Here is a 26,842-nt window from a genome sequence, read left to right on the forward strand (position 1 = left end):
AAGTACAGTCACACACATACATACACACACACACACACACACACACAACCTCGTGAGGTGACGATTACACACTCTCACTACAGAAGTACAGTCACACACACACACACACACACATACACACACAACCTCGTGAGGTGACGATTACACACTCTCACTACAGAAGTACAGTCACATACACACATACACACACACAACCTCGTGAGGTGACGATTACACACTCTCACTACAGAAGTACAGTCACACACACACACACACACACACACACACACAACCTCGTGAGGTGACGATTACACACTCTCACTACAGAAGTACAGTCACACACAACATACATACCACATACACACAACCTCGTGAGGTGACGATTACACACTCTCACTACAGAAGTACAGTCACATACACACATACACACACACAACCTCGTGAGGTGACGATTACATACTCTCACTACAGAAGTACAGTCACACACACACACACACACACACACAACCTCGTGAGGTGACGATTACACACTCTCACTACAGAAGTACAGTCACACACACACACACACGCACTAGGGCTGCACGATTTTGGAAAAAAATCTAATTGCGATTTTTCTGACAAATATTGCGATTCGAATTGCGATATTTATTTTTAAGCGACTCAACGGAAGTTTATTGTAAAATGCGGCCATATCTCCGGCTAGGAAGGTCGTATCAACGTGCTCCCGTCTCTAGCGCCCCCGCAGCCCGAGCTACGAGTGAAAGAACTAAACTTACATGAAACTTCCGTTGGGTTGCTTTAAAGTGAAGCTTCAGTTTAAGACTCTCCCTGTAATAGAAACATGTGATGGAGCATTACTAACCTGACTCAGATGGTTAGTTTCACCAAACCATCTAAAGCTCCATTGGAAGCCATTTGGAAAGGGCAGGCACTTTCAAAAGCACTTGGCAGGTGATTGGATCAATCTGTCTATCACCTTCTATCATGGGCCACTTCTGATTGGTTAATAATGGCTGGTACATGTGGAGCACAGCACTTCTGATTGGTGTGGATGACTGACACACAAGAAGAAAGAAAACAATGTTAAAAAAAATCGCAGGCTTTGCGATTTGATAATCGCATCATTTAAAATCGCGATTTCGATTTAAAATCGATTAATCGTTCAGCCCTAACACACACACATACACACATACACACATACACACACACACACACCACACACACACACACACACACACACACACACACACACACACACACACACACACACACACACACACACACACACACACAGTGTAGATAATGTGGTCCAGAGCTCAGGGTCATATGAATGTTAAATGGCATGAAATGTCAACATGTTGTCTTCACTACCAAAGAGACCCTTTTGATAAAAACACATCCACAGGGAGCGGAGACAAACGGCTGTTTTAAAATCAAGAGGCTTTAATCCCATGAGAGTCTGCTGCCTTTAATCCCTTTTACACATTCAGAGCCACTAGGTGAGTGTGTGGCGCCGAGTGTAGCACAGGTGTTGGTGCATTTGTAATGACTGCTAAAGCTCCTGCATTCATTCATGTTACCCTTCACTAAGCGGCTTTCTACTGGAGAGCTCTTTAAACTGCAAGGGCTCTGTGTTCACCAATAAATTAGGATCTTGACTTGTTTTGAAGGCACAGTTCATCCTAAAATAAAAAAACATATTGTTCCACTTACTTGTAGGGCTATATATGATTTAAAGATAGTTTAGTGAGTACCTCTTTTTTTTTTTATACAGTCACTCTATGTGGCTTTTATTTTTGAAATACAAGCCTTTTGGTGAGCTTCCTGTAACAATACTTTCTGGTGCTTTCATTTTTTAAACATGCCTCTTCTTGAGCTTCCTCTAGAGGGATACCGTGGGTGTTTCTCAATGTCGAGGACGCTTCCTTGGTAGGACATGTCTTCCGAGTCACTTCCTTCAGAAGGGAGGCAAGAATCCTTCCTGGCATTCGTAAAACGACGAGTGGAACAGGCGAGCAAGTGTGCAGGTCTGTGTCATATGCGAGGCCCCGCCTTACATTTTCCGCCACAGATTTGGGGAAATTGGTCCGTGCGCAAAGCATTGTGGGGATTTCAAGACCGCGGAGGATACACATGTGCAGCCTCGAAATTTCTCGCTACGAAGGACGCCGGCCTCGGTAGAATTCCAAGGAGCCTAGACATTGGAACAGTCCTTCGGCGGCACTCGATGACGTAGCATCCTTGAAATAGTGGCTCTGGAGCATCCTTCCTCGACATTGAGAAACACCCCGTAACTCTGGTACTTTTATTTTGAAACGCATGCCTCAACCTGAGCCTCCTGAGTACAAGATTCCTGATTATTATGTGTTGATGTTTTTTTGTTCATGATGCACTACTAGTAGCGCAGTAGTTCCTCTTAATTCAAGTGTTATATATTAATATAGACTGTGTTGGTGTACGTTGTGGAGTGTTCATGGTATTTACCTCAGAGATGCCTCGCTTTTTAAAGACACTGACCTGATGGTTGGTGCTCAAAGTGCCAAAATAAATACATTTGAAAAACTGAACTACATTGTCTCTTTCCAGAAAATCTTTTTTCTTGTCACTTAATTCACAACAGTGTTGGAAAATCATATTATAACCGGTGTACTTCAGGCCAGTGGCATTTGAAAATGAGGTCACTCCTCAAGTGTTGCTCTGTGAGTCACAGTGGGGCGTTTCATAAGCCTCTGCAATATTTAATAAAACAGTTAAAGGTGGGTTAGATAATTCACTTCAGAAACACTTTTTGTTATATTCCATGGAATGCTCTTAACATCCCGATAGCAATGAATATATTAAATGCTTTGACAATAAATACATACAAATATGTCATCTGTGGAAGCCGTGGTGCTGTAAAAAGCACGACCAATCATCTGAGATGGCTAAAGTAACTGGATGGCCTACCTGCCTGTCAGCCTTCCATCTGTGCACACACTTATCTCGTGCCCTCATTGGTCATGTGCGCGTTCGTGTGTGTTGGAGGAGGGGCTCTGTGAGGAAGTCTGAAGGAAGAGGCAGATTTGTTTCAGTTGTGTACTTTCAAATTCTAGCGCACTCGGGCTGGTTTCTCCAAAATGACATACCCCACCTTTAAGAAAAGGTCAAGAAATTCACATAATTCTTTCAAAAGATCTTGACCTGGTTACTCAAGAATCTCCACAGACTTGTTCTTAGCGGTTTGATGTGGGAACTATTTTCTTTTTAGAGTATCAATGCGCAGAAGTAAACAGGCATCTCAATGAGGAGAGGCTGTCCTAGGCTGGATAACATTTTAGTGACAGTTACTCCATTTTAGAGTTTAGTTTATTTGTGTATGGTGTCGTGGACAGTCCCCATTGATCAACTGTCACAAAAAACAGTAAATCAAAGTCAACTTTATTGTCAATCTTTCGGTTTGTGTGTACAGACAGAGAGATCGAAATACCGTTTCCCACAATCCCGAATACAAAAAATACAAATATGTATAAAATATGTATATCCTATATATACACATTTAACAGACACATGTATACATATGCACACATTAAGATAAAAAAACACAACAATCAATATGTACAAAATAAAAGTCACTTCAATATCTTTGGGAATGTACATTAGTGCATAAATGGAGCAGCTTCAGCCAACATTGCTAATTTCCAGCTGTTGCCCCCGGGCCAGATGATAATAGACACACCCTTAAAATCACAAAACATCAACAGCATTAGTTATAAAGAAAGGATGAAAGACAAGTAGATAGAGGCAAAAGGATAACAGAGAACAATAACATGATACATATATAACAATGTCCTTTCCTCTCCACCCGTAGGTCTCCATGAGCTGGACGCCATGAACGACCAGGAGGTGAAGGACTTCCGCAGTAAGATGTTCCGCCTCAGTGAGGAGCGCATGCAGCAGGTTCAGATGATGAGCTGTAACGAGTGGCTGCAGGCCTGCTTCTCCCCCCAGCTGGAGCCCCCTGCTGGGGCGGCGGCCATCGCTGAGCCTGTGGACCTGAAGATCATCATCCACCTGGACCAGTCTCAGGTGAGGGGCTGCACATGTTGGACGATAAGATAAGAAGTACTGTATTGATCCCAATTTGGGAAATGTTTGCATTAGCATAAAAAGACAAGACATAGTACAACATTGATATCACACAGAATACAGTTACCAGTAAAAGACTTAAAAATAAACAAAAAATAGCGTAGAGTAGATATAAAATACACACTCATGCTTCTATTGGCTAGCGCTCCAACACATTGGGCCATTTCTCTAATTCCCCTCCTCGACTCCTATCCTCGAGACTTAGTCCCGCCCACAGGAGATGCGAGCGGAGGAGCCGAGGAGGGGAACCGAGGAGAGAGGAGGGGAAGCAGCAGGCGGTTAGAGAAATGAGAACTCCTCTCGTCTGAGCGGTCATTTTAAAGAGACGTCCATTAATGATGACAGGAGGCACAGCAGCCCTCTGTCTGATGGACAGGTGTGTTCATGACCACTTCTATATTTACTTTAATTCATTCACAGTGCGGTATAATGAGACAATAACAGGCTACAGATGCGGACACACACACACACACACACACACACACATACACACACATATATTTATATAAATATATACAATTTCAGAATCAAACACGTATGAGAGCACTCTCATAATAACGTAACACTATCAGAGACTGGATATATCCCCCCCCCCATTTACAAGTATTAAAAGTACACACACACACACACACACACACTGTACCACACGCACCTACACACAAAAAATGCCCATTGTATGTGAGGGGCGGGACATCTCTAAGCGGTTGACCAATCACAACAGAGCCGGCCAGCTAACCAATCAGAGCAGACTGGGATCTGGTTTCAGACAGAGGGTGATTGTATTTTGTGACATCCCTACTAAGAATACTGGCTAATTATGTGTCCTTTTTTTGTTTTTATCTTAGCCATAATTGTCCTAATTGACCCAAAACCCCTTCATTGATAAACCTGTACTCACAACAACAAATCTGGGTACACAATGACCCTGTTTGAGTAAAATGATCCCTGTGACTCCTCCGTGCTCTGCAGCTCAGCCTCTTTCTTCTGCTCACAGTTGGCAGCTCCAACATGGTCATGTGACAACACTTAAGTGGGTCAAAAACCATCAGAGAAATGATGCCACACACACATTAGCATGGCAGCTCAGGGGACCCTCACACTGATTAAAACCAACTCTCCTTTCCTTCTTTAAACTCTGCGACCGTCTCCATCCATCTGTCTCCGTCTGTTATAAAAGTATTTAATTATAAAACAGATGGTTGTGTCCCTGCAGACCTGTGTATATCGGCTTTGATCAACATCACACACACACACACACACACACACACACTGTACACAAAGACAGGCCATCTGTGCCACTACGCTCAGGTGGACTTTGGCAGGAAGTCTTGTTTGGGAGGTCAGACACAATGAGAAACTACAGACAGGAAGTGTGCGGGTGTGATTTATTGTTCCAACGCAAATATGACCAAGGTGCAGTGTGAGCATTTATGGCTGCACCAAATGTCATATTATAAGTTTGAATTGAGGGCTTTAAATATAGCTTTGAAGGTCTGTCATCAGATTTAAAACCATCGTGGAAAAATCCAATAATAAGCCAATTATCCTGAAGATTAATCGTTTAGTCCGGGAAATGTTCTTCCAAGTCTCTCAAAGTCCAACTGATTAACCCATTTTTTAATATAAAAATAAGATATCATTTATTGATCCCAATTTGAGATTCTTTTTTCACCACAGCAGCATGTATAAAAAGACATTGCACATGAATTAGAAGTAAATCAAAGATAATACATGTCGGTAGTAGAAGATAAACGCAAATCAGTGAATATGTACATATCAATATTGTGTGGTTGCAGATGAAACAGAACATTTAAACGTTGGGAGTTATTGCACACGTTAGGAGTCATAAACAATCCTTTGCAGCCACTCGACAAACAGTGTAATAATGATTAATGATAGACATGATAATAAAAAGCCTGTTTTCTGATTCCAGGCAGAGTCAGGTCTCACAGACGGAGGTTTAGGTGTATACTCTGATTTAAAGGGCTCAACAGTGATGTTTCTAGAGCACACATGTGTCAAAGTCAAGGCCCGGGGGCCAAATCAGGCCCTCGTGGATTTAATTTCGGCCCGCAGGATAATTTTTTATTCCTATTAGATCTGGCTCGCCGGTATATTGCACGCACACCTTCACTCCATCCTGAGGGTCTCCTCCGCTCAGAGCCTGAGCCCAAACATTGATGACCTTGCACCCAAGATGAGATGCCAAGGGTGCGTCTCACTTCGGTTATTTTTCATTTCCTCGCGCCTCAGCGAGGAAATGGAAGTTGAAGTATGAAGTATCACCGGAAGTTGATTTGTCTGCACCATCTTGAGTACCGTCCCAGTGGCTTTATTTTTGCCAGAGGATCGAGTAGTGATAACGGAGGAGCGATAATCGAGGAACTACCAGACCATCCTCCGGTGAAATCCTCAGACACTCGCCCCGCCCCCTTAATGTGTATCGCTCACTGATTGGACGATACAGCGCATGCACTAATCTGGCTGCTGTCAGACGATCAGCTGTGCTCCGGAGGAAAGGACGTCCCATTGCTCTTAAAACTCATTTCCCTGCTTCTCGTGGTTTCCTTGCGTCTCTCCATGCTTCCCTGGTGGGAGGGACTAGTCACAGGGAAACGACGCAAGTAAGCGACGCAAGGAATCCATTTAACCGAAGTGAGATGCACCTCATGTATCTGGCTTGAGCTAGCTTCACAGAGCAGCTCACTGAGTTTAATGCATGTTTCCTTCTGCACTCTTTCTCTCTCACGACAACAGGGCATGTTAGGTTTTCTCTTTGAGGGAAATAGTTTTGTTGAAGCTGTTGTTGGCTTGTGGGAAAATGTAATCATAAGAAATGACTCTGGAAAAGCTGCAGATAGAGCCATAAGAAATGAATGCAACTGATTATTTAATGTTTAATGTTGTTTTTATAGGCTATAATTTAAGCTTTGTTAGTTCCAGGTTTAATATGTGCAATAAGTTCATTTCAATAAGTTCTGCAATAAACATTGAACCAGTCCGGCCCTCGACTAGTACCCATTTTGTAATGTTGGCCCACTCTGTATTTGAGTTCGACACCCCTGGTATAGAGCGATGCGGACAATTGATTATCTGTTGACTGTATGCATGTTTATGTTGAGCTTACTTAAAGGACATCTTGTACAAATCCCACTAACAGAAACAAGGACTCTCTCTTTGCTATCTGTTTATATCGAAGCCTATGTTTGAGTTGAGCTTTTAGTTGTAATGGCAAAAACACTGCAATACACTTTTTACAACATGACACAAAATGTCATGTTGCAAAAATGTTTCTTAAGGAAGTATGCCTACGGTAGTAAGTCAGTTGAGTCAAAGCAGGTAAAGCATACAATATAATGCTGTCGAAATATGTCAATCGTGTTCAAAAATGTAAAAAGCTTAAATACCCACAGGATATTTTAGTGCCATTTGTTTAATAGATGCTCCCTAATGTAGCGGCAACCATTTTGTGTTGTTAGTTCTTTACGAATGACATGTATATTAAACTTCCAGGAATTATAATGTGATGTTAGGTAGTGGGTCAGTGCTGAGCTATACATAGTGTGAAGCCTCAGCGGGACATTTCTGACATTGGAGACGCGTGCACACTCAACCTTTATATATACAGTCTATGATGCTCTCTCGTTTCAGTGCACACGTGATTTCATTCAGCCACAGACGCACATATGGCCAAATGATCACTTGTGCTTGAACTCAGTGACTCTGTTCTTAAACAAGCAGGCTTTTTATTGAGGTGTTAGTAATCTGTCAATTGGGACCCGAATCAGTTATTAACCTCTTAAGCCCCAAGCCTGTTTTTCAGGTTTCAGGCTCGAAAATGACATGCCCAAAACAAAGGACTATAACTTAACTTCTAAAAGGGTTATATGAATAATTTCTTTTATCAAAGCAAGGTCACATCTGTGAGTTGGATGTAGAAGTGTCAGAATCAATAAAGATGTTTCAGTGTCAGAGTAAATCCAGATGGAACATAGTCAAAAAGTGTACATTTTTGTTTCCGCCCAAATAAAACCCATTACTTATAGTGAAAACCACCCTTGAATGATGGGTTAGTAGCCTAAAAGCTTTAGGAATCCAAAGTATAACATATAATAAGTACCCTGTATCAAGATTGAGGCAAAACAAGTGAGAATTGACCTTTTTAGAGAGATTTAGCAAAAAAAACTAAGCTTTGGGCACATTTGGGTACATTTGGTTCCATCAGTGCCATTTAACCTTTTTCAGGTACCAGACTGTAAAAATCATTGTACAACATTTAATTATCACTATAGGTATTCATTCCATAAAAAAAAAAAAAATTATTGTTAAAAAATAAATAAATAATTAATTAGATTTTTTTTTTCTTCCCGTTTCTCCATTTATCTCATCTAGTCTTGTGTGTTTATCGAGATCGTGTTTTACTATCATGCCGCTTTCTTAACATCTGTGCTGCAACTCACAATTTTTATATATCAAATGCTTTTCCGATTTATGATCAATCGTTTTGTCTAGAAATTGTTGAAAAAAGGTGAAATGTCTCACCTTGTCTCAAAATCCAAGAAGATGTCTTCAAATGTCAGTCTAAAACCCAACTATGTTCACTTTAATTTGATTTAAAACCCAGAAAAGCAGGATATCTCCATAATTAAAAGGCTCAAAACAACAATTTCCACAATTTTTCCATAAAATATTGCAAGTTTTCTTAATTCGTCGCTTGTGTCTGCCGCTCATGAACATATGTGAGTGTTGGAACTATAACTTTTACTATAAATAAACTATCAAAACTGGTCAATTAACTTTTCTCTGTAGTTTTATTTAACATTCCTCTTTACTTATTTACCTAATCCAGCAGCACGGCCTCCATTAGGGCACCAAGAGTGTTTCTTTTTTTGTTTATAGGAACAAACATTAAGTAACAACGGTCAGAGTTTGAGATTATCTGCAAGCTGCACAGACACACACACTGTCAACAGCTCATATATTAAATACAATTTTTTTTTATAAATAAGACTATTGGCCAAGACCAAGTCGTATTTATCTTTTAAAGACCTAGAAAGGGTTATGAATGCCTTTGTTACCTCGAGACTGGACTATTGCAACGCTCTGTATGTGGGTGTGGACCAGGACTCAATTAGAAGCTCATCCAAAACGCAGCTGCACGTCTTCTGACTGGCCACAAAGCGTGACCACATCACCCCAATTCTGGCCTCACTACGCTGGCTTCCAATTCGGTTCCGAATTGATTTTAAACTTCTTTTATTTGTTTTCAAAGCCCTAAATGGGCTGGCTCCGGCCTATATAGCCAAACTCCTCCATCGCTACACCCCAGCCAGAGCTTTAACGGCCCGTCCACACAGCGGCGTGCGTTGAAGCTTGCCGGCGGGCGTGTCTGAAACTCGACCACCAACCAATCACATGAATCTCCCGCCCCTGACACACAAGCAGCGGTTTGATTGGCTAGAGCTTGTACTGGCATATGATTCGATTGGCTGACGCTTCTGCCGAGGCTTCAAAAGTTGAACATTGCTCAACCTTTGCAGCGAGCCACGCCAGCAAAGCTCCGCGTCGCTTCCCACAATGCAGTTCGGCGAAAAGTGACGTCACCCCATTCAAAGTGAATGGTGAAGCTTTCAAAGCACGCCGCTATGTGGACGGGCTGTAAGGTCTGCTGACCAGCTGCTGCTGAGAGTGCCCAAGACCAGGCTCAAATCCCGAGGGCACCGAGCCTTCGCAGCAGCTGGCTCTGGAACACTCTGCCCCTGCATGTGAGGTCGGCCCAGACCCTAGGGGTTTTTAAATCCTCACTAAAGACTCACTTCTTCTCCCTGGCCTTTTAGTCAGAGCGGAGCACGACTCCTGACTTTTCCCTGTGTTTTTTTTTTTTATATTTCTGTTGTAAATGATTGTCTTTTATTGTGATTGTAGTAATGTGTTTTTATTACATGTACAGCACTTTGACTCGACCAAAAATCGTTTTTAAATGTGCTATATAAATAAAACTTGATTTGATATATTTCTTATGAAAAAAAACGTACAGTATTTAATTTTGACAATCTGGTTTTATCTTATCTTATTCTCTTTTACATGCATATCATTTACGTCTTCTGCATTTCTTTGCAAAGTGGCCACTTGCACTATTCTTATTGTTTTATGTCATATGTGTGTATATTTATGTTGCATTGTTTGAGGAGCCTAGGGCTTAATATTTCCATTGCCACAACTACTAACTATTGTGCATATGACAATAAAACCTTTGAATAATATAACATTTAAGCGCTCTTAAACCCCCAAACTGATCTCTGTGTGTGTGTCCTTCCTCTCCTGTGTTGCAGGACTCGGCCAGTCTCAAAGTGTCGTCCTCCTGCACCCCCCCGGAGCTCATCGAGCTGGCGGTGAGGAAGTGGCTGACCACCCACGGGCCGGAGGAGGAGGCGTGGAGGGGGCAGCACGTCCTGAGGGTCAGCCACTGCCTGGAGTTCCTCTGTGGACAGCAGCCGCTCATCCAGTACAAGGTCAGAGGCTCAGGGGGGTCTGCTTATACTTATTACTATAACCCTTTCTTAGAACACACAGTTAGGAAATACACTACACTTATACAGTTTTGTACATTACAGTTTTTAGACTGGAAGTGTAAATATACACATTGAATTGTATCTCGTTGCACTGTCATCGCTACTACCTCTGCTTTTACCACTCTTTTTACTGCAGTGAGAGTTGCCAAAGAAATGTCGTTGTACTTTGTATGATGACAATAAAGATATATACTATTCTTAAGTCTACATCATGTCCACAAACAGATATAGAGATAGACAAGAGCTTTTGTTGTTATTGCTGTATTTCCCACCCACATTTTAATTGTGAAATGACAATGTCTATGTCCAGAAGGCTTCTACTATTAGACGGCTGACGTTTAACATTTGCCCAATTTAAAGCCTTGACAGTTGGTTTTTCGGTTAATTTAATTTGTATTTGTTCCGTTCATGGTATGCACAACTTAATGTCTAACAATTATTTACAAAACATGTCTCTATAAACACACCGTACCCGAAAAGGAGCAGGGAGAAGAAAATCATCTCATATTTCCGGCCCCTTTCTCAACAAAAAAATTATAAATAGAAATAGATGGTCTGTCCTTCATATCCTCTTATTCACAGCCAATCACAACAGAGAAACCAGCCCCTCATCCAGTACAAGGTCAGACCAAGCCCCCAGGAAGTGCGCCGGACTCTGATGAAAATATTCGTTGTGTCCAAACGGCGGTACTACAACTCCCGTATCAGTCCGTGACGTCACTGGGCCCAGAAAGACTTTTCCCCATTGACTAACATGGAAAGAGATGTCTGTAAATCAGCGGATACTTTTTTTTAAACTAAATAAACTACCCTGTATGAAGTATTTTATAGCCCTTATTTGAATCATTAGATCCTTAAAGTTGTAAAATGCACTAAAAGCCGAATCTAGATCTAGTCTCCATTCATTCTACTGAGCCGAGAGTGGGAGCTCCGGGGGCGGGGCTTAAGGGGCGCATGCTCTGTGAGCGCACATACGGGTTCTTCTGCTCTGACAGCCAGGCATGATGGGTAATCTGTTACGTTTCGCTCTCTCAAAAGTTGGGCCATTTTATCTTCCTGCGCTAATGAGCAGCTCTCATAGGAAAGAACGAGACCCCGCCTCCCACGCTGTATCCAGTTCTTATTATACATCCATGGGTCAGAGGCTCAGGGGGTGGTCTCTTGTGTCTGCATCATGTCCACAAACAGATATAGAGACAGTCCTGTTTTTATTGTTGTATTTCCCACCCACATTTTAATTGTGAAATGACAATGTCTATGTCCAGAAGGTTTTTATTATTATGTATTTGTTTATGTGTTTGTTTATTCCACACATGGTAGTTATTTTAAAACAAAAAAAATTACACTTTTACAGTTTTTTTTTATAGCGCATGGTGGAAAGGAGCAGGGAGAAGACAATCTTATTTAAAAGCCATATTCTTTCAGTCATAGTTGCTTACAAAAACTGAAACATAAAACCAGAACACAATCAAAAGTCAACTTCATACGGTCTGATTACGCTTTCTTTACACATTTTCTTAAACGTAAACATGTTCTTACAGCCCTTTAAATCATTCAGCAAAGTATTCCACTTCTTTACGCCAAGAGACACACATCTGCTTTAAAGTGTACGTGCAAACTGATGCTTGACATTTAATATCCTCCTATGATGCTCATCCTCTGAATTTAAAACAAATTTGTTTCGTATATTTTCTGGCAGTATTCCGTTTTTTGCTTTATGCATAACATTTAACATTTGCCCAATTTAAACCCTTGACACCTGGTTTTGTCCAAAACTCTAAATATTCACTTAAATATTACGTTAAAGGGGCGGTGGTGGCGAAGTCGATAGGGACTTGGCTTGGCAACTGGAAGGTCACCAGTTCAAGTCCCGGCAAGACCAAGTGCTACCAAGTGTCCCTGAGCAAGGCACCGTTCCCTACACTGCTCCCCGGGCGCCGATCAAAATGGCAGCCCACTGCTCCTAACACTAGGATGGGTCAAATGCAGAGAAACAATTTCCCCACGGGGATTAATAAAGTATATCCAACTATCCAAAGCTTAAAAATGAAGCAAATCTTAATATTTAAGAGGCTCAAAATGACATTGTATGACATTTCTGCATTAAAGGGGACCTATCTGACCTATCTGCATTAAAGGGGACCTATCATGCAAAATGTACTTTTTTATGTCTTTTATACATAAAGATGTGTCCCCGGTAGGGATGGGTACCGAGCCCCGGTATTAAACGGGCCCCGGGGCTGAATTATTAAAGACCGTGGTACCGTTAAGCTCCGACGTTAACGGTCTTTTTATCGGTACTGGAGACATGTAAAAAATATATGTATTATTGCTACACAAACATTATATTGCAGTTTTAGTGTCGCCAACTCCGTTTCTAATACGCAAAAAGCGTGCAAAATGCATCTTTTTTAGTATTTTCGATCTTTCCAATCCAGGCGAGATCTCTCCCCCGTCTGTGTGCGAGGGGGCGGGGCAGTTTACACACACGCAGCTGCTACATGCAGCAACACACACACACGGAGGAGATGGCGGAGAGAACGCGCTCCGAGGTGGTTAAACTTTACCCGTCTCGATGCTCGATGCCTAAAGTGCAATAAGAGTTTAGCATGTGAGGGCGGTAACACGAGCAATGTGTCTAAACATTTATCAAAAGTGTTCCACATCCAGACGGAGGAATGCACCGGGTTCGACTGTCTTTCTAGTAGCTCTGTAGCCCCGTCCACGAGTAACGTTTCCACGTCAGGTGTTATGTATGCTAGAAGCAACATACGGAGTTAACTACATTATATAAACACGGGTTAATGATTAGAGGAAACTTAATACGATTATTTAATACGATTTGTTAAAACATTGTCGTTTCTTTTGATGTGAAATATTATGTATTTAATTTAAATAAAAAGCAATGTTAGTTTTGTTCACAATTTGTTTAGTTAGTTTACCTTATTTTGTTCTCCAAAAGAACCGATAAGAGTACCGTTAAAAGACCGGACCGATAAGCGGTATCGATAAAAGTAGTAGTACCGTTAAAACCTTAACGATACCCATCCCTAGTCCCCGGTGTGTCGGGGAACTCACGCAGCGTCAGGAAATAAAACCCTCTCTCTTTTCCTCCGTACCCAAATCTCTAAAAACGGGGCTACAATGGAGCTGATCCAGATTTGCGTCCGATATGACGTAATATCTGAAATGTGGACCCACGGCCCAATCAGAAACGTTGCTATCAGAAACAATGCCCGACTGTTTTGGACGTAATATGGTCTGTGTTTACATTAGCATCGCTAACACTCGGAGCTAACCTGTACTGGAGAGCATGTGTGTGAAGAAGCAGGAAGTAAAAAGGGACTCACCTTGTGGTATAACCGGCAAGAGAGAAAGCCTTTGAGCTCCAGACTGTTTCAGATCCTTGATAATCCATGATATGGCGTTTCATCACCGCAGTATTTAGTTTAGACAGTAGCTGCCGGGTCCCGCATGAGCTCAGACCCCTCCTTTTTTAAAGCTTTATACCCAAATCAGCACTTTTGAAACAGGAAGTGAAATAGAGGGATATGAGGCATGGCTAGAATGGGTGATCTGTTTGGTATTTTGAGCAAAACACTTCATAGACATGTTTTTAATATATTTTTATATATCTGAGAGACCTGTGCTATTGCCTAAAAATGGCATGATAGGTGACCTTTAAAATGTACTCTTTAAACTATTAGCTACAGTGTAGATATGGCAATGAAAAACGTAGGTCACAGGCTCCTCCAACAGTGCAACGTGAATATATATAATATATATATATATATACATATAGGACATAAAACAAATAAAACAGATAAACTAGTGCAAGAGAATGTTTTGTATGTGCAAGTAAATAGAAATGTGCAAGAAGAGTCTATATACAAGTACATGGAATGATATATTAGATAAATAATTGGCAAAATGCAAACAACTGAATGTTTATGGATTTTCTTTAAAAAGTTCAGGTGTTTAATAGACGTATGGCCTGTGGGATGATTCTTCGGTGGATTTAATACGCTTAATAGTGTTGTGAGTCCAGCTGTTGTGTCGGATATATATAGCGTTGAGGCAGGGGTCTGCAGCCTCAGGAGATAAATGTGTTTGCATCTGAAGTTCAGCTAAATTAGTTTGGTAGGGGACATGCAATAAGATTTAAATTAATTATAATACCAAAGTATTTGCAAGGAGATGGATTCCTTCCTGTCAGCACCCCTGCAAGCATTTTAATAAGTCTACTGTGCATACATTCCACTTGTTATGGCATGTTTAAGTATCCATACTGTATAGGTACTTTTATTTTAATACAGCAAGGCTTTTGCACACCTCACTTTTTATGTTTCTTTATATTACGGTGATTGCACAAAATGAAAGGTCAACATCAACACCGCAAACCCATAAATAGGGATCTAGCATTTCTCTGTTTAGCTTTAAAATGCCCCTATTATACTGTTTTTCATCAATATATTACAGGTCTCAGATATATACAGAGCCTGTCTCTGATTGGCTGAAACACCAAACAGATCATTGCAGCATTACCCATAATCCCCTCTGTTTCAACCCTGTTTCCAAAGTGCTGATTCTCTGTCTGTTACTTTAGATGAAAATAAGGAGCCCCTCCCCACGCCCCTCTGAGAGAGATTTGGTTGCAAAGAACTCAATGGTGCTCTAGGAGGAGATTCAGGTGATAAGGGGGGGGGGGTTTACCTTGGTTGGTGATTGGCTAATAGTTACGCAAGCCAAAACATCGTTATGACATCATGAATTGGCCAAAATCTGATCAGCTCATTTTCAGACAGGTTTTTATAGAAATGGATCAGGACAAAAAGAGAGAATATTTTTTCCTGACACTTTCAGAGTCTCTTTCCACAGAGGGGACACATGTTGATGTAGAAGAGACATGAAGAAGAGGGGACACATGTTGATGTAGAAGAGACATGGAGAAGAGGGGACACATGTTGATGTAGAAGAGACATGGAGAAGAGGGGACACATGTTGATGTAGAAGAGACATGAAGAAGAGGGGACACATGTTGATGTAGAAGAGACATGGAGAAGAGGGGACACATGTTGATGTAGAAGAGACATGAAGAAGAGGGGACACATGTTGATGTAGAAGAGACATGGAGAAGAGGGGACACATGTTGATGTAGAAGAGACATGAAGAAGAGGGGACACATGTTGATGTAGAAGAGACATGAAGAAGAGGGGACACATGTTGATGTAGAAGAGACATGCAAAAGTGGATTTTGCATAATAGGGGACTTTTAATATGCACAGATCTTTTAAATATGTCCCGTCCTGTCTTGTTTGCAGTACATCCGCACATGCATGCAGGCCAAGGAGTCCCCGCACCTGACCCTGGTGCACTCCAGCACCATCAAGGTGATGTTCGACAAAGAAATCTGTGCCATCGGTGCCGTGGTCAGCCGGAAGTCCTCCAACCCCCCGTTGCCTCTACCTCCCAAGAGACGGGTTCCCACGGTCAGTGCATCAACGTGTGAATGACTGCATTTCTCACTTCTGCGTTGCGGTGATCTTGTTGATTCAACATTTGCTTGAGTGGCTAAGGTCAAACAAATGTTATCATTTCAGCTTGTTGGAATTCTTGTAAGGGAAGTAACTCCTTTAGGGTGATTCAACACCCCTCTGATAATGTAATATTACACAGCTTCTCGCCAAATAAGTCAATAACTTCACACAACATATTGATTTAAACATGATTTTACAACAAAAAAATAGCCCGTTCTACAACGTACAGTAACTTAAAATGACGGCAGCACTGATTGAAGTTTTCTTTAACTGTCCAAGTCACATGTTCACATTTCCTTTTTCCTTACCAGTCTTTAAACACTGCCAGAATCCATACTGTGTTCCCGTTAGTCTTTACTTCCTGTCTGTCTTCTTCTGCTGATTTCTCTGACGTCCATCGCTCTGTCTTTCAACCTTTCCTGCTCTCCACAAATATAAAAATGAATAATCAAAAAGTGTTCTTTGGGTGTCTTGATGGAGTAAAACCGATGTTTGTTGACCACAGCTGACAATACATGTACTTCTTTCTGCGGATTGATATGCACATAGTCCCATTGATCAAAGCATCATTAGCACCAATCTGCTATCAAGAAAGAGACCATTTCAAGCCTAAATCGACCAATCAGATCCAAGTAAAATAATACAAAAACAAATACAGACTGACTTCTGCAATAAGTCCCTCTACTGCATCTGGTGCTATGATAATGTAAAAATACAAATCAAGATGGTAGTACTAAGTCATAATAACTGTCATTGATGTGGCTGAAATGATTGTTTGGCACAATAACAACTCAAACTGACCGTGTGATGAACATACTGTATCAAACAGTTCTTTTTTTAACTCTAGACCCTCCTCCAGTGTTTACTGAGTCGTGTCCTGGTTTCCCTGAAACACTCAAAGCTGCTCAGATAATTGTTTCACCTGCAGTGAGCGTGGCAGGTGTGGAGCTTTACAGAGTAAACATGTTCTGAACCTGGCAGCAGCCACCTGTCTTTTATGAGCCGCTGTTCTGCATCTGCCACGTTGTCAGAAAACATGGCCGTCTTCCTCTCTGCTGCCAGGTGTAGCTGACCTCACTCCTCCTTGTGTGCATCCAAATGTCAGACTGAATTTAATTGGCCTTTGTTATTGTGTGTGTGTGTGTGTGTGTGTGTGTGTGTGTCCACCTTATCACCTGAATCTCCTCCTAGAGCACCATTGTGTTCTTTTTAACCAAATCTCTCTCAGAGGGGCGTGGGGAGGGGCTCCTTATTTTCCTCTAACAGACAGAGAATCAGCACTTTGGAAACAGGGTTGTGTATTCACCGTGTGTGTAGAGAAAAGGCCCCAAAGTTATAGTTATTGATATATATATATTATTTTATTATACAGAGTTGATACCTGTTAAGTTGTGCCTTCATAGTGGGGAGGGGCTAACCCACGTGGTTTGGATGACGTTACATTTCAGAGGGTAATGTGCGTCAGTAGTTCCAGGAAAGTTAGGCCGTCTTAAGTTTCGTATTGTGTGCGTAAATGAACGAAAAACCACACACAGACAAATATCTGTACGTCTGCCTAAATAAATAAAGAAGTCAAGCCTCATCTTAGCTCCTCATTTCCTCTATTCTGGACCTTTGGCCTTCAGTGGTGTTCTGGCCGACACACCTGGGTGAACCTAGTGATAGACACAAAACTAGTGCCAACACTGAGTTATCTCTAACTCTCCACTACAGTGTGTGTGATCGTCTGAAATGTATCGCATCAAATACATGACAGTGTTATTTTAAAACGTGTTCCCACTGTTCACTCCTTCTGATTAGACGTTGGTTTACAGTAAACTAAGCCACCAGTTTAGCATTACTTCCACATTTTGTTATGAGTCCATTTAGTGATGGGTATCGTTAAGGTTTTAACGGTACTACTACTTTTATCGATACCGCTTATCGGTCCGGTTTTTTAACGGTACTCTTATCGGTTCTTTTGGAGAACAAAATAAGGTAAACTAACTAAACAAATTGTGAACAAAACTAACATTGCTTTTTATTTAAATTAAATACATAATATTTCACATCAAAAGAAACAACAGTGTTTTAACAAATCGTATTAAATAATGTGATGACAGAACTGTAAACAGAATAGCTGAAACTTTTACAAACTAAATAACTCAGTTTCCTCTAATCATTAACCCATGTTTGAATAATGTAGTTAACTCCGTGTGTTGCTGCTAGCATACATAACACCTGACGTGGAAACGTTCCTCGTGGACGGGGCTACAGAGCTACTAGAAAGACAGTCGAACCCGGTGCATTCCTCCGTCTGGATGTGGAGCACTTTTGATAAATGTTTAGACACATTGCTCGTGTTACCGCCCTCACATGCTAAACTCTTATTGCACTTTAGGCAACGAGCATCGAGACGGGTAAAGTTTAACCACCTCGGAGCGCGTTCTCTCCGCCATCTTCTCCGTGTGTGTGTTGCTGCTAGTGATGTGTCGGTCGCGAACGAGTCGGCTCTTTTAAGTGAACGACGGGAGCCGGCTCTCGCCCGCGAACGAGCCGGTTTTTTTTTTTGCGGAGGGATCTAGATCGGCTTGAAGGCACATTATGCAATGTGCACATTATCCCGCTTATTACACGGCCACATTCTCAACAAAGTAACGACATGACTCCCAATATTAAATGCTTTTATGGATTTAGAAAATGATTTTATTGATTTAAAAAATAGTTGTATGTATTGATTTAAATTGACATGCATCCGCTAAGAAAAGTAGTCCCTTGTTACCGTTTGAACTAACGTAGAAACGGCAGGAACTGCTTCGATAGCGTTTTTGAGGAGCTTTTTGATTTGAAAACATCGTTGCTTGCTTTAAAAGTAGCACACTTCATGATGTCAAACTTTGGAAAGTATCTAGATATCCCTGCCCTAATGCCAAAGGAACTGCCCACTGAATATGTGTCGCCGTTTGATGTCTATGTCTGGACCGCTGCGTAAAAAGGAGGGTTTCTGCCCCATTACTTATCTTCTTACTTCTTTAAGAATAAAACACGGAGGACGGAGATCTCTTTTTCTCCCCCTCTTCTGACAGCCCAGCAGCTGATCTCAGAGCACGCTCCCCTCTCCTGCAGGGGGGCGTAGTCAGCTGCAGCTCACAGAATCAGCCCCCTGCAAAAACAGCGCTGGAAAGAGCAAATAGAGCGAAATGAGGCATGGTTAAAATGCAGGATCTTTTTGGTATTTTGAAAAAAAAACTATATTTATATAGTTTATATAGGTCGATACAGTAGCCCCCCTTTTTTAAAAATAGTTTTTATAGGTGTTGCTATCTGTTTTGTGTAGCGTGGTTCTACAAGCAAGTCAATGCATTCATTGGGTGGTATCAGAGAGTTGCAAGGGTCTGTAAATGCAATGAAAACAATTGGCCACAGCAAATCATTGATATTAAACATGTAATTTTTACTTTTGAATACTTCAGTACAAAGGATGTATTGAATAATTTAAGTGATATATGTGTACAAATCATTAGTCAAAACAGGGCTACATTTGATTGAATTAAGGTATAATATGTGGTAAACTGAAGAGCCGTTTGGGAGCCGAAAGAGCCGGCTCTTCTTGGTGAGCCGAGCCAAATGATCCGGCTCACCAAGAAGAGCCGAAATTCCCATCACTAGTTGCTGCATGTAGCAGCTGCGTGTGTGTAAACTGCTCCGCCCCCTCGCAAGCAGTCGGGGGAGAGAGATCGAAAATACAAAAAATAATCATAGAAGCATTTTGCATATTAGAAACGGAGTTGGCGACACTAAAACAGCAATATAATGTTCGTCTAGCAATAATACACATGACATGTATGTTTTACATGTCTCCAGTACCGATAAAAAGACCGCTAACATCGGAGCTTAACGGTACCACGGTCTTTAATAATTCAGCCCCGGGGCCCGTTTAATACCGGGGCTCGGTACCCGTCCCTAAGTCCATTGAGACTAACTGGACTCGAGGAATTACACAACACCATTGTGTCATTAACTACTTTAAAATACATACGTTTGATCAGGATTCTTTCACACACACATACGGGTTTTGGGCCGAGGGCGACACCGTACTTCCGGTATCTACCATTTCACGCGAGGTGCAAGCAGAATATCAGTCGATTCCTTAATCAATATAGTCAACTCTAAAATACCACATATATACATTGGCATGATAATATTATTGTGACAAGTGGGATATTCACCTGGTGTTTCCAGAAGATAGACGTAGATGCTGCCAAAATCGACCGAAGGCCACTTTTGAGGGTCGTAATTCCATACATTGTACATCCAACAACCCACACAGCTCTAGTTTACGCTGGTAACGACCTAGAGCACACCCCTCAAGTCCAGAGATGTAATCCGAAGACATGCAGCGATTTCTTCGGTCGTTAATTCAGAAAAAAAACCTAGTGCGCTCTGCCTGGCTACGTTAGCTAGCTGTTTATATTTGCACCTCCAGGATTTTTGCACCTCCAGAAAAATGGCGTCTTTATAAAAAAATATATGGCGCGCGTTGCATTGTGGGTAGCTGTGACGTCACTGTGTGTGAGTCCCAGCAGCCTTCCGAATAAATCGCCAGAACGCCGACACCTCCTCATCTCCACCGCTCCCATGTTTTATTTTGTGTTGCCATAAGTTAGTCTCTCTGCGTTTCTGCGCTGGGCTAATGCTAATAATGCTAATGCGAGGATAATAAAATTCACAAAACTTTTTGGGAGTTTTACGGGGCGTGGTTTGCAATCCGCCCAGCCAATCAGAAATATAGCTCTTTTCTCACAAGAGACCCGTGCGAAAGTCCCTGCTCTCTAGCAGCTCTCTGCTCTCTAGCAGGGACTTTCGTGGGGGTAAAAAGGTTCTCATGAACTAATTTTAGTACCGGCTCTTTTTGGTGTGAACGCGATAAAAGAGGCTAACGTCCACGCTAGCTTCCACGCTAGCTGCTATATGTTTTGCATTGAGGTGATACTTGAGGCTTGATGTGCTGCGGTGATATGCAAATTCCTTTTTGCATAATTTGCACACAACCGTGCTCTTATCGACGCTTCCATCCGTCCGTTTTTTAAAACAACATTTCCCACTGTTGTTCACTGTGGTTTGTTGTTGTCTGAAGTCATGAACGTTAGTTGGTGCTCCAGTATAATCGGTACGCCTGAAACTCATCCAGTGAGAAACGTTCCGCGGTGCAAAAATAAGTGCGATTAAAATGCGTTAATTTTTTTAACGCGTTAATTTTTGTGTAATTAATTAATCTTAATTAACGCGTTAAAGTCCCGGCCCTAATAACAAAACAAAACCTACATTTTCTGCAATATTTGATTTTACCACCCAAAATTGACTTATTGTTGCTGCTCTGTTTTTAAAGGATTTTGACTTTGATTTCTTGATTATTTGTAGGGTTCATCCTAATGAATCCTTATTGTTTGTTTCTCATGCTCATTTAATGTTGCCATTTGTGACCATTCAGTGCAATACAAATGTACTGCAGTGCATTGGAGGCAGATTGAAGGAGAAGGAAGCAGACACAGATTCTCTACAGACCTGTATAAGCTTCCCAGAAGAGTGTCTGCCTGTAACAGAAAGTGATATTTATTTTTAGAGTAAACTGTTAATGGGTGTTGTTATGGTCTGGGTAAACTGAAAATTGGTCTCTCAACAGGAGAAGACGAGGGGGGTCTCAGTGAGGATAAAGTACATTGTGTTCTGCGTCTCTTATCTAACGAGAGACACAATTACACACACCATCGCGCTCACACAAAAACTCATCAACACACACACACACAGGCAGCAAACAGCAGGAAGTGAGCTGGTTAGTCATGTTCATGGACTCTAGGTGTCATGTGATGCTGTTTTTCCTGCTGACTGCTGACCCTCGCAAATCCACTCTGCTTGACATCAGAACGACCCGCCTGACCTCACACACTGTTTGTGTAGTGTGTGTTCTGGGTGTGTGAAGGAGCACATATTTCTACAGTGTGTTATGCTAATGCTGCTCCCTCACTGCAAGTCTCTTTCTCCCTCTCTGCAGCAAGTACAGACGTGTGTTTGGGACGTGGCTACCCCCTTTAAGATCGTCCTGGTGAACGGCAGCAAGGTGAACGCTGAAGAGACTGCCAAGGTGAATTATTGCTTTGTAGACATTCATGAAACGGTCATTTATGTTCCTGGTAACTGCACACCCAACACCTGCATGCATAGCTTAAGACTAGATTTAAAGAAGAGGTCCTATTAGGCTTTTTGGGGCTTTCCATTTCCTGTAGTTTGTTATTTAGGTTTTTGTGCATGTAAATGGTCGGCAAAGGCTAACATCTCTGTGTCCCCTCCAGAGGATGTTTCCCACACACAAAAATGCCTCCATTTGTCTCCTTTGTTTACTTCCTAACATAGTGACTTTACTATGTGACAATCATTAGCTAGTGCTCCAACACATTGTAGATGATAGGCTAAGGGGCGGGACATCTCTAAGCGGTCGATCAATCACAACAGAGGTGGCCAGTCAAATGCAATACTGGACAGGGGAATACACAACTGGTTATTGCACTAATATACAAATATCTAGGCACTTTAAAGGTCCCATGTCCACTAGCACTAACCCAACCCAAAAACCTTCATAGCACACAAGGGGACGGGTAATAACCGGAAAAGCATGACATGGGACCTTCAAGCACTTTACAGAGCTCAAGAATTTAGGTTGATGTAAAGACTTTTTCTCAATTTGGCTGAGACAAAACGCAGACTAGCTTGTGAATAATAATCAAATGCAACAACACGATGAAAGCTAATGCTATACCCTTGCTTCCACACACACACACACACACACACACACACACACACACACACACACACACACACACACACACACACACACACACACACTGGTCCAGGTGAGGGCGGGGCTCTTCCAAGGCTTCTCCAAAAGTGCATAATTAAATATAATTGAGACATAAGAGAAAAACTTGAACTCAAATGTAGCACACAATACAAAATAATGTGTTCCCCTTGCTTCCCTTCACACACACACACACACACACACACACACACACACACACACACACACACACACACACACACACACTCACTCTCAGGTCCAGGTGAGGGCGGGGCTCTTCCACGGCACGGAGCTGCTGTGTAAGCCGGCGGTGAGCAGTGAGAGCAGCGGGCGCTCGGACCACACCTGGAAGGACAGCACGCTGGAGTTCGACCTGTCCGTCTGCGACCTGCCGCGCATGACCCGCCTCTGCTTCGCCATCTATGCCGTCATGGACAAGGTCAAGAAGCAGAAGTCCACCAAGAACTCTCACAGCAACAAGTACCAGACCATCCGCAAAGCAGGGAAAGTGGTAAGAGACACACCTGAACAAGGCAAATAAGGTGTACACTGGAAGAAATGCTGCTCCAAAAACAAGTTTAGCTTGTTAAGAGAACTTGAAATAAGAAGGGATATTTAGATAAATCAGATCTTGTAATTAGCGGGGAGAACTCATTTTGAACTATATTTGACCAGAATCAGGACATTTTGTGTTACAAAATAAGCCGCAAATGCTCAAAGTTTTCTGTGTTCTGATGTTATAGTTTTCTAATAAATATGTAAAAAAATGTGTTTCATCTGAGAAGCAATTCAAAATAAGATTATTTGACGTAACAAGATGATGCATTGTCTAAAAACAAGACCCGATATCTCACTGCAGTGTTACTTCTGAAGTTATTGTGTCTTATATCGGGTGTAGAGACATTCTGACTAGATATTAGACACATATGTCAAGATTTCAAGTTGTTGTAGTGTAGGAGACATTACAGAATAGAAGAGCAAGAAGAAAAAAATAACTTGTTTAGTTTTTAAGTCATCCTAGTTAGCCTCCGTAGTTTGAGTCGCTAAAGTCCTAACATTTAGTCAACTTTTATTCTATTTCCGTCAATCTAGTCAAAAACTAATAATTCTGTCATTTTAGACAAACTTTGTTCACAGATTGCATCTTATCATTTGTTGATAATAAAAACTCTGGGTTTATTATTGCATATGTTTCACCTATTATTGGGGAAGGACAATCAATACTGTATATAGTCAATGTGAGGTAAAGTGTGTCGCCAAGGTAACCGGTTAAAACTCCAAGTGGCGATCTTAACATGTTTGGAAAGGGTCTTAAAAAAGGTCTTAAAAGGTTTTACATCTGACTTCAGGATTCCTGCATACACCCTGTAACAATCAACTATCTAAAGTAGTTGTGTTAATTAAACGCACAAGGGTTTCTTGAATGAAATAATATTATAAAGGTAAACAGAACTGATAAACGGACAATCTACTCCTTAAACAAAATAAACAGAGACAGATTTCATGCATTGATCCATTATATTGACGGTTTTCCAGCCAAACAACACAAACAAAATTAAACAATCCACTCTGCGATACACCAAAATTGTCTTTACTGCCTAATCCAGGCCATTATTGTTCATTGCTCCTGCGCCCGTCGGCGGCAAAAACAGAAATGTTTGTAGGCCTTTTCAGGCTATAATCCACACAAAAAGGAAACACGAGGACCGGCGTGTCCCAGAGGAGCGATCTCCCCCGGGGTTGTAGAGAATATCTCTCTTTGAGCGCGTCCTCTCCACTGAGACGTGCTTTTGGTCCGTCGATGCAATATCCACAGATTCGGGTTTTCATTCACTTCCCCGTCCCATGTTGAGGAAATTACACTATCCCGCTGAATACCAGCATTCACCACACACACTTCCTCCTCCCGTGAGAACCAACCCTCGGCATCCTGTTGACGCGCCCACTAAAAAGCCTCTGGGCGCGCCGCGACAGGTGAATATGTAGATGAGGCTTGCAGAACCACACCCTCAAACCTCACATGAAAGTGGACATTTAACAACTGTAGTTGCGAGGATAATACACATGTATCATAGATGTCATTTCATTTTCAATCTAAACCACATGCCGTAACCTTTCCCCCTGCCACTACAGTTTATAAGAAACACTTTGATCAATCTGCGACTGTCACACCCTGTCAATATTTGTATTTGAATGTTATTTCTTAGGAGGCACACAAAACAACATGATATTGCAACACGTTTCTAATACAAGACTGATCTAATGATAATGGAAAATGAAACGAGGACGCACAAAACATGTTACACTTATAACACATGGAACAAAATGATAATCTGACGAGCTCAAGTCCAGCATTTTTCCATAGACACTGTCCTGTGATACTTTTGATAACTCCAGACAGTATTTAACATCAAGAGATTCCAGGGGTTTTACTATATTTTATAGTCTTAACATAACCTCTGAGATCGATGCTTTCCTGGCCAGCATTAAGACATGATATTTCAGGACTAGGGGACTTGTTTACACTTGTTGGCATTAACAGAAAGAGGGGGGGATCCTGGGAGTAAAATGTATTGCTGACTGCACTTTTTTGAATTAGGTAACTAGTCAGATAGTATTTGTGCCTACTTGTTGAGGAATTAAAGGTAAAACACATTCAAGAAGTGGAACAAATCTATTCTTGCGCGTCAGTTTTTAGTCCCTCCCCGTCTGAAAAAAGCTGCTATATAAGGGCCTAAAAATACCTAAAAGTGTGTACAATTTCAACACATGTAAACAATATGTATAAGCACATTGACTAATCCCTATTTCTCTCTCTGTGATCCAGCACTACCCCATAGCCTGGGTCAACACCATGGTGTTCGACTACAAAGGCCAGCTGAAGACGGGAGACATCATCCTGCACTGCTGGTCCTCCTTTCCTGGTACACCCTCCGTTATATCTGCTAATAAAAACACATCTAGGGTTAAATGAGCGCTCCCATCACAGTACCACAATACTCCAGTGTCACAGGACAAAATGCTGCTCCCAAATCAAGTAAAACAATTATAAAAACAAGGTGTTTTCAATTTGAATAAATCAAGAAATCTACAAATAGAACAAGTGAACATTTGCTTGCTGGATATTTAGACGAATAAGAAATAAGATCTTGTAATGAGCTGGGAAAACTTATTTCTAACTATATTTTTACCAGGATGAGGAAATGTTGTTACAAAATAAGCCAGAAATGCTAAAAAGTTGTATTTCTTGTGTGGATTTTTCCAATAAATATGTGTTTTCTAGAATCAAGTAAGATGTCATTTTTCAAACCATATGATCCATCTTTTACAAATACCACAGCAGCTTAAAAAAATCGATTCAATTCAAAATAAGATGTTTTCAAGAGTCTTCAGTTATGTCTTATATCAAGTGTCAAGACTAGAAATTAGACAAATGTACTACAAGATGTCCACTTTTTGCAGTGCATGCCTGTTATTTCATGCTTTCCTATGTGCTTCTCCCGCAGATGAACTTGAAGAGATGCTGAACCCCATAGGAACCATCCAGACCAACCCGTACACGGAGAACGCCACAGCGCTGCACATCCACTTCCCCGAGTACTCGTCTCACTCCATCATCTTCCCTCCCTTCGACAAGGTCAGACAGCTGTTCTCACTCCTGTTCCCCTTATCTATTGGTGATAGACGACGCCTTTCACACTGCCAGTAAATGAGTAAATCTGTGTTTTTGAACATTTGTCAATATACTTGTGGTCACAAAAGCACCAAAAAAAGGGGTTAAGTTTACAGTAAAAGCA

The 26,842-nt window shown here is 41.5% G+C and overlaps 1 protein-coding gene across 4 annotated transcripts in view; it reads left to right on the top strand.

Annotated features, from left to right (window-relative positions):
- pik3cb (phosphatidylinositol-4,5-bisphosphate 3-kinase, catalytic subunit beta) overlaps positions 1-26,842 on the top strand; it is a 105,708-nt gene that overhangs the window by 52,870 nt on the left and 25,996 nt on the right. For 3 of the 4 annotated variants that reach the window (XM_034198472.1, XM_034198469.1, XM_034198470.1), the window contains 7 exons: positions 3,827-4,044; positions 10,437-10,616; positions 15,998-16,165; positions 22,245-22,334; positions 23,302-23,556; positions 25,873-25,969; positions 26,552-26,682. In XM_034198472.1, the coding sequence (XP_034054363.1) occupies positions 3,827-4,044; positions 10,437-10,616; positions 15,998-16,165; positions 22,245-22,334; positions 23,302-23,556; positions 25,873-25,969; positions 26,552-26,682 (1,139 nt within the window). The remainder of the gene's footprint in view (positions 1-3,826; positions 4,045-10,436; positions 10,617-15,997; positions 16,166-22,244; positions 22,335-23,301; positions 23,557-25,872; positions 25,970-26,551; positions 26,683-26,842) is intronic. The other variant, XM_034198471.1, reaches the window with a different exon arrangement.

The sequence above is a fragment of the Gymnodraco acuticeps genome, unplaced genomic scaffold (assembly GCF_902827175.1).
Source record: "Gymnodraco acuticeps unplaced genomic scaffold, fGymAcu1.1, whole genome shotgun sequence".
Lineage (NCBI taxonomy): Eukaryota > Metazoa > Chordata > Actinopteri > Perciformes > Bathydraconidae > Gymnodraco > Gymnodraco acuticeps.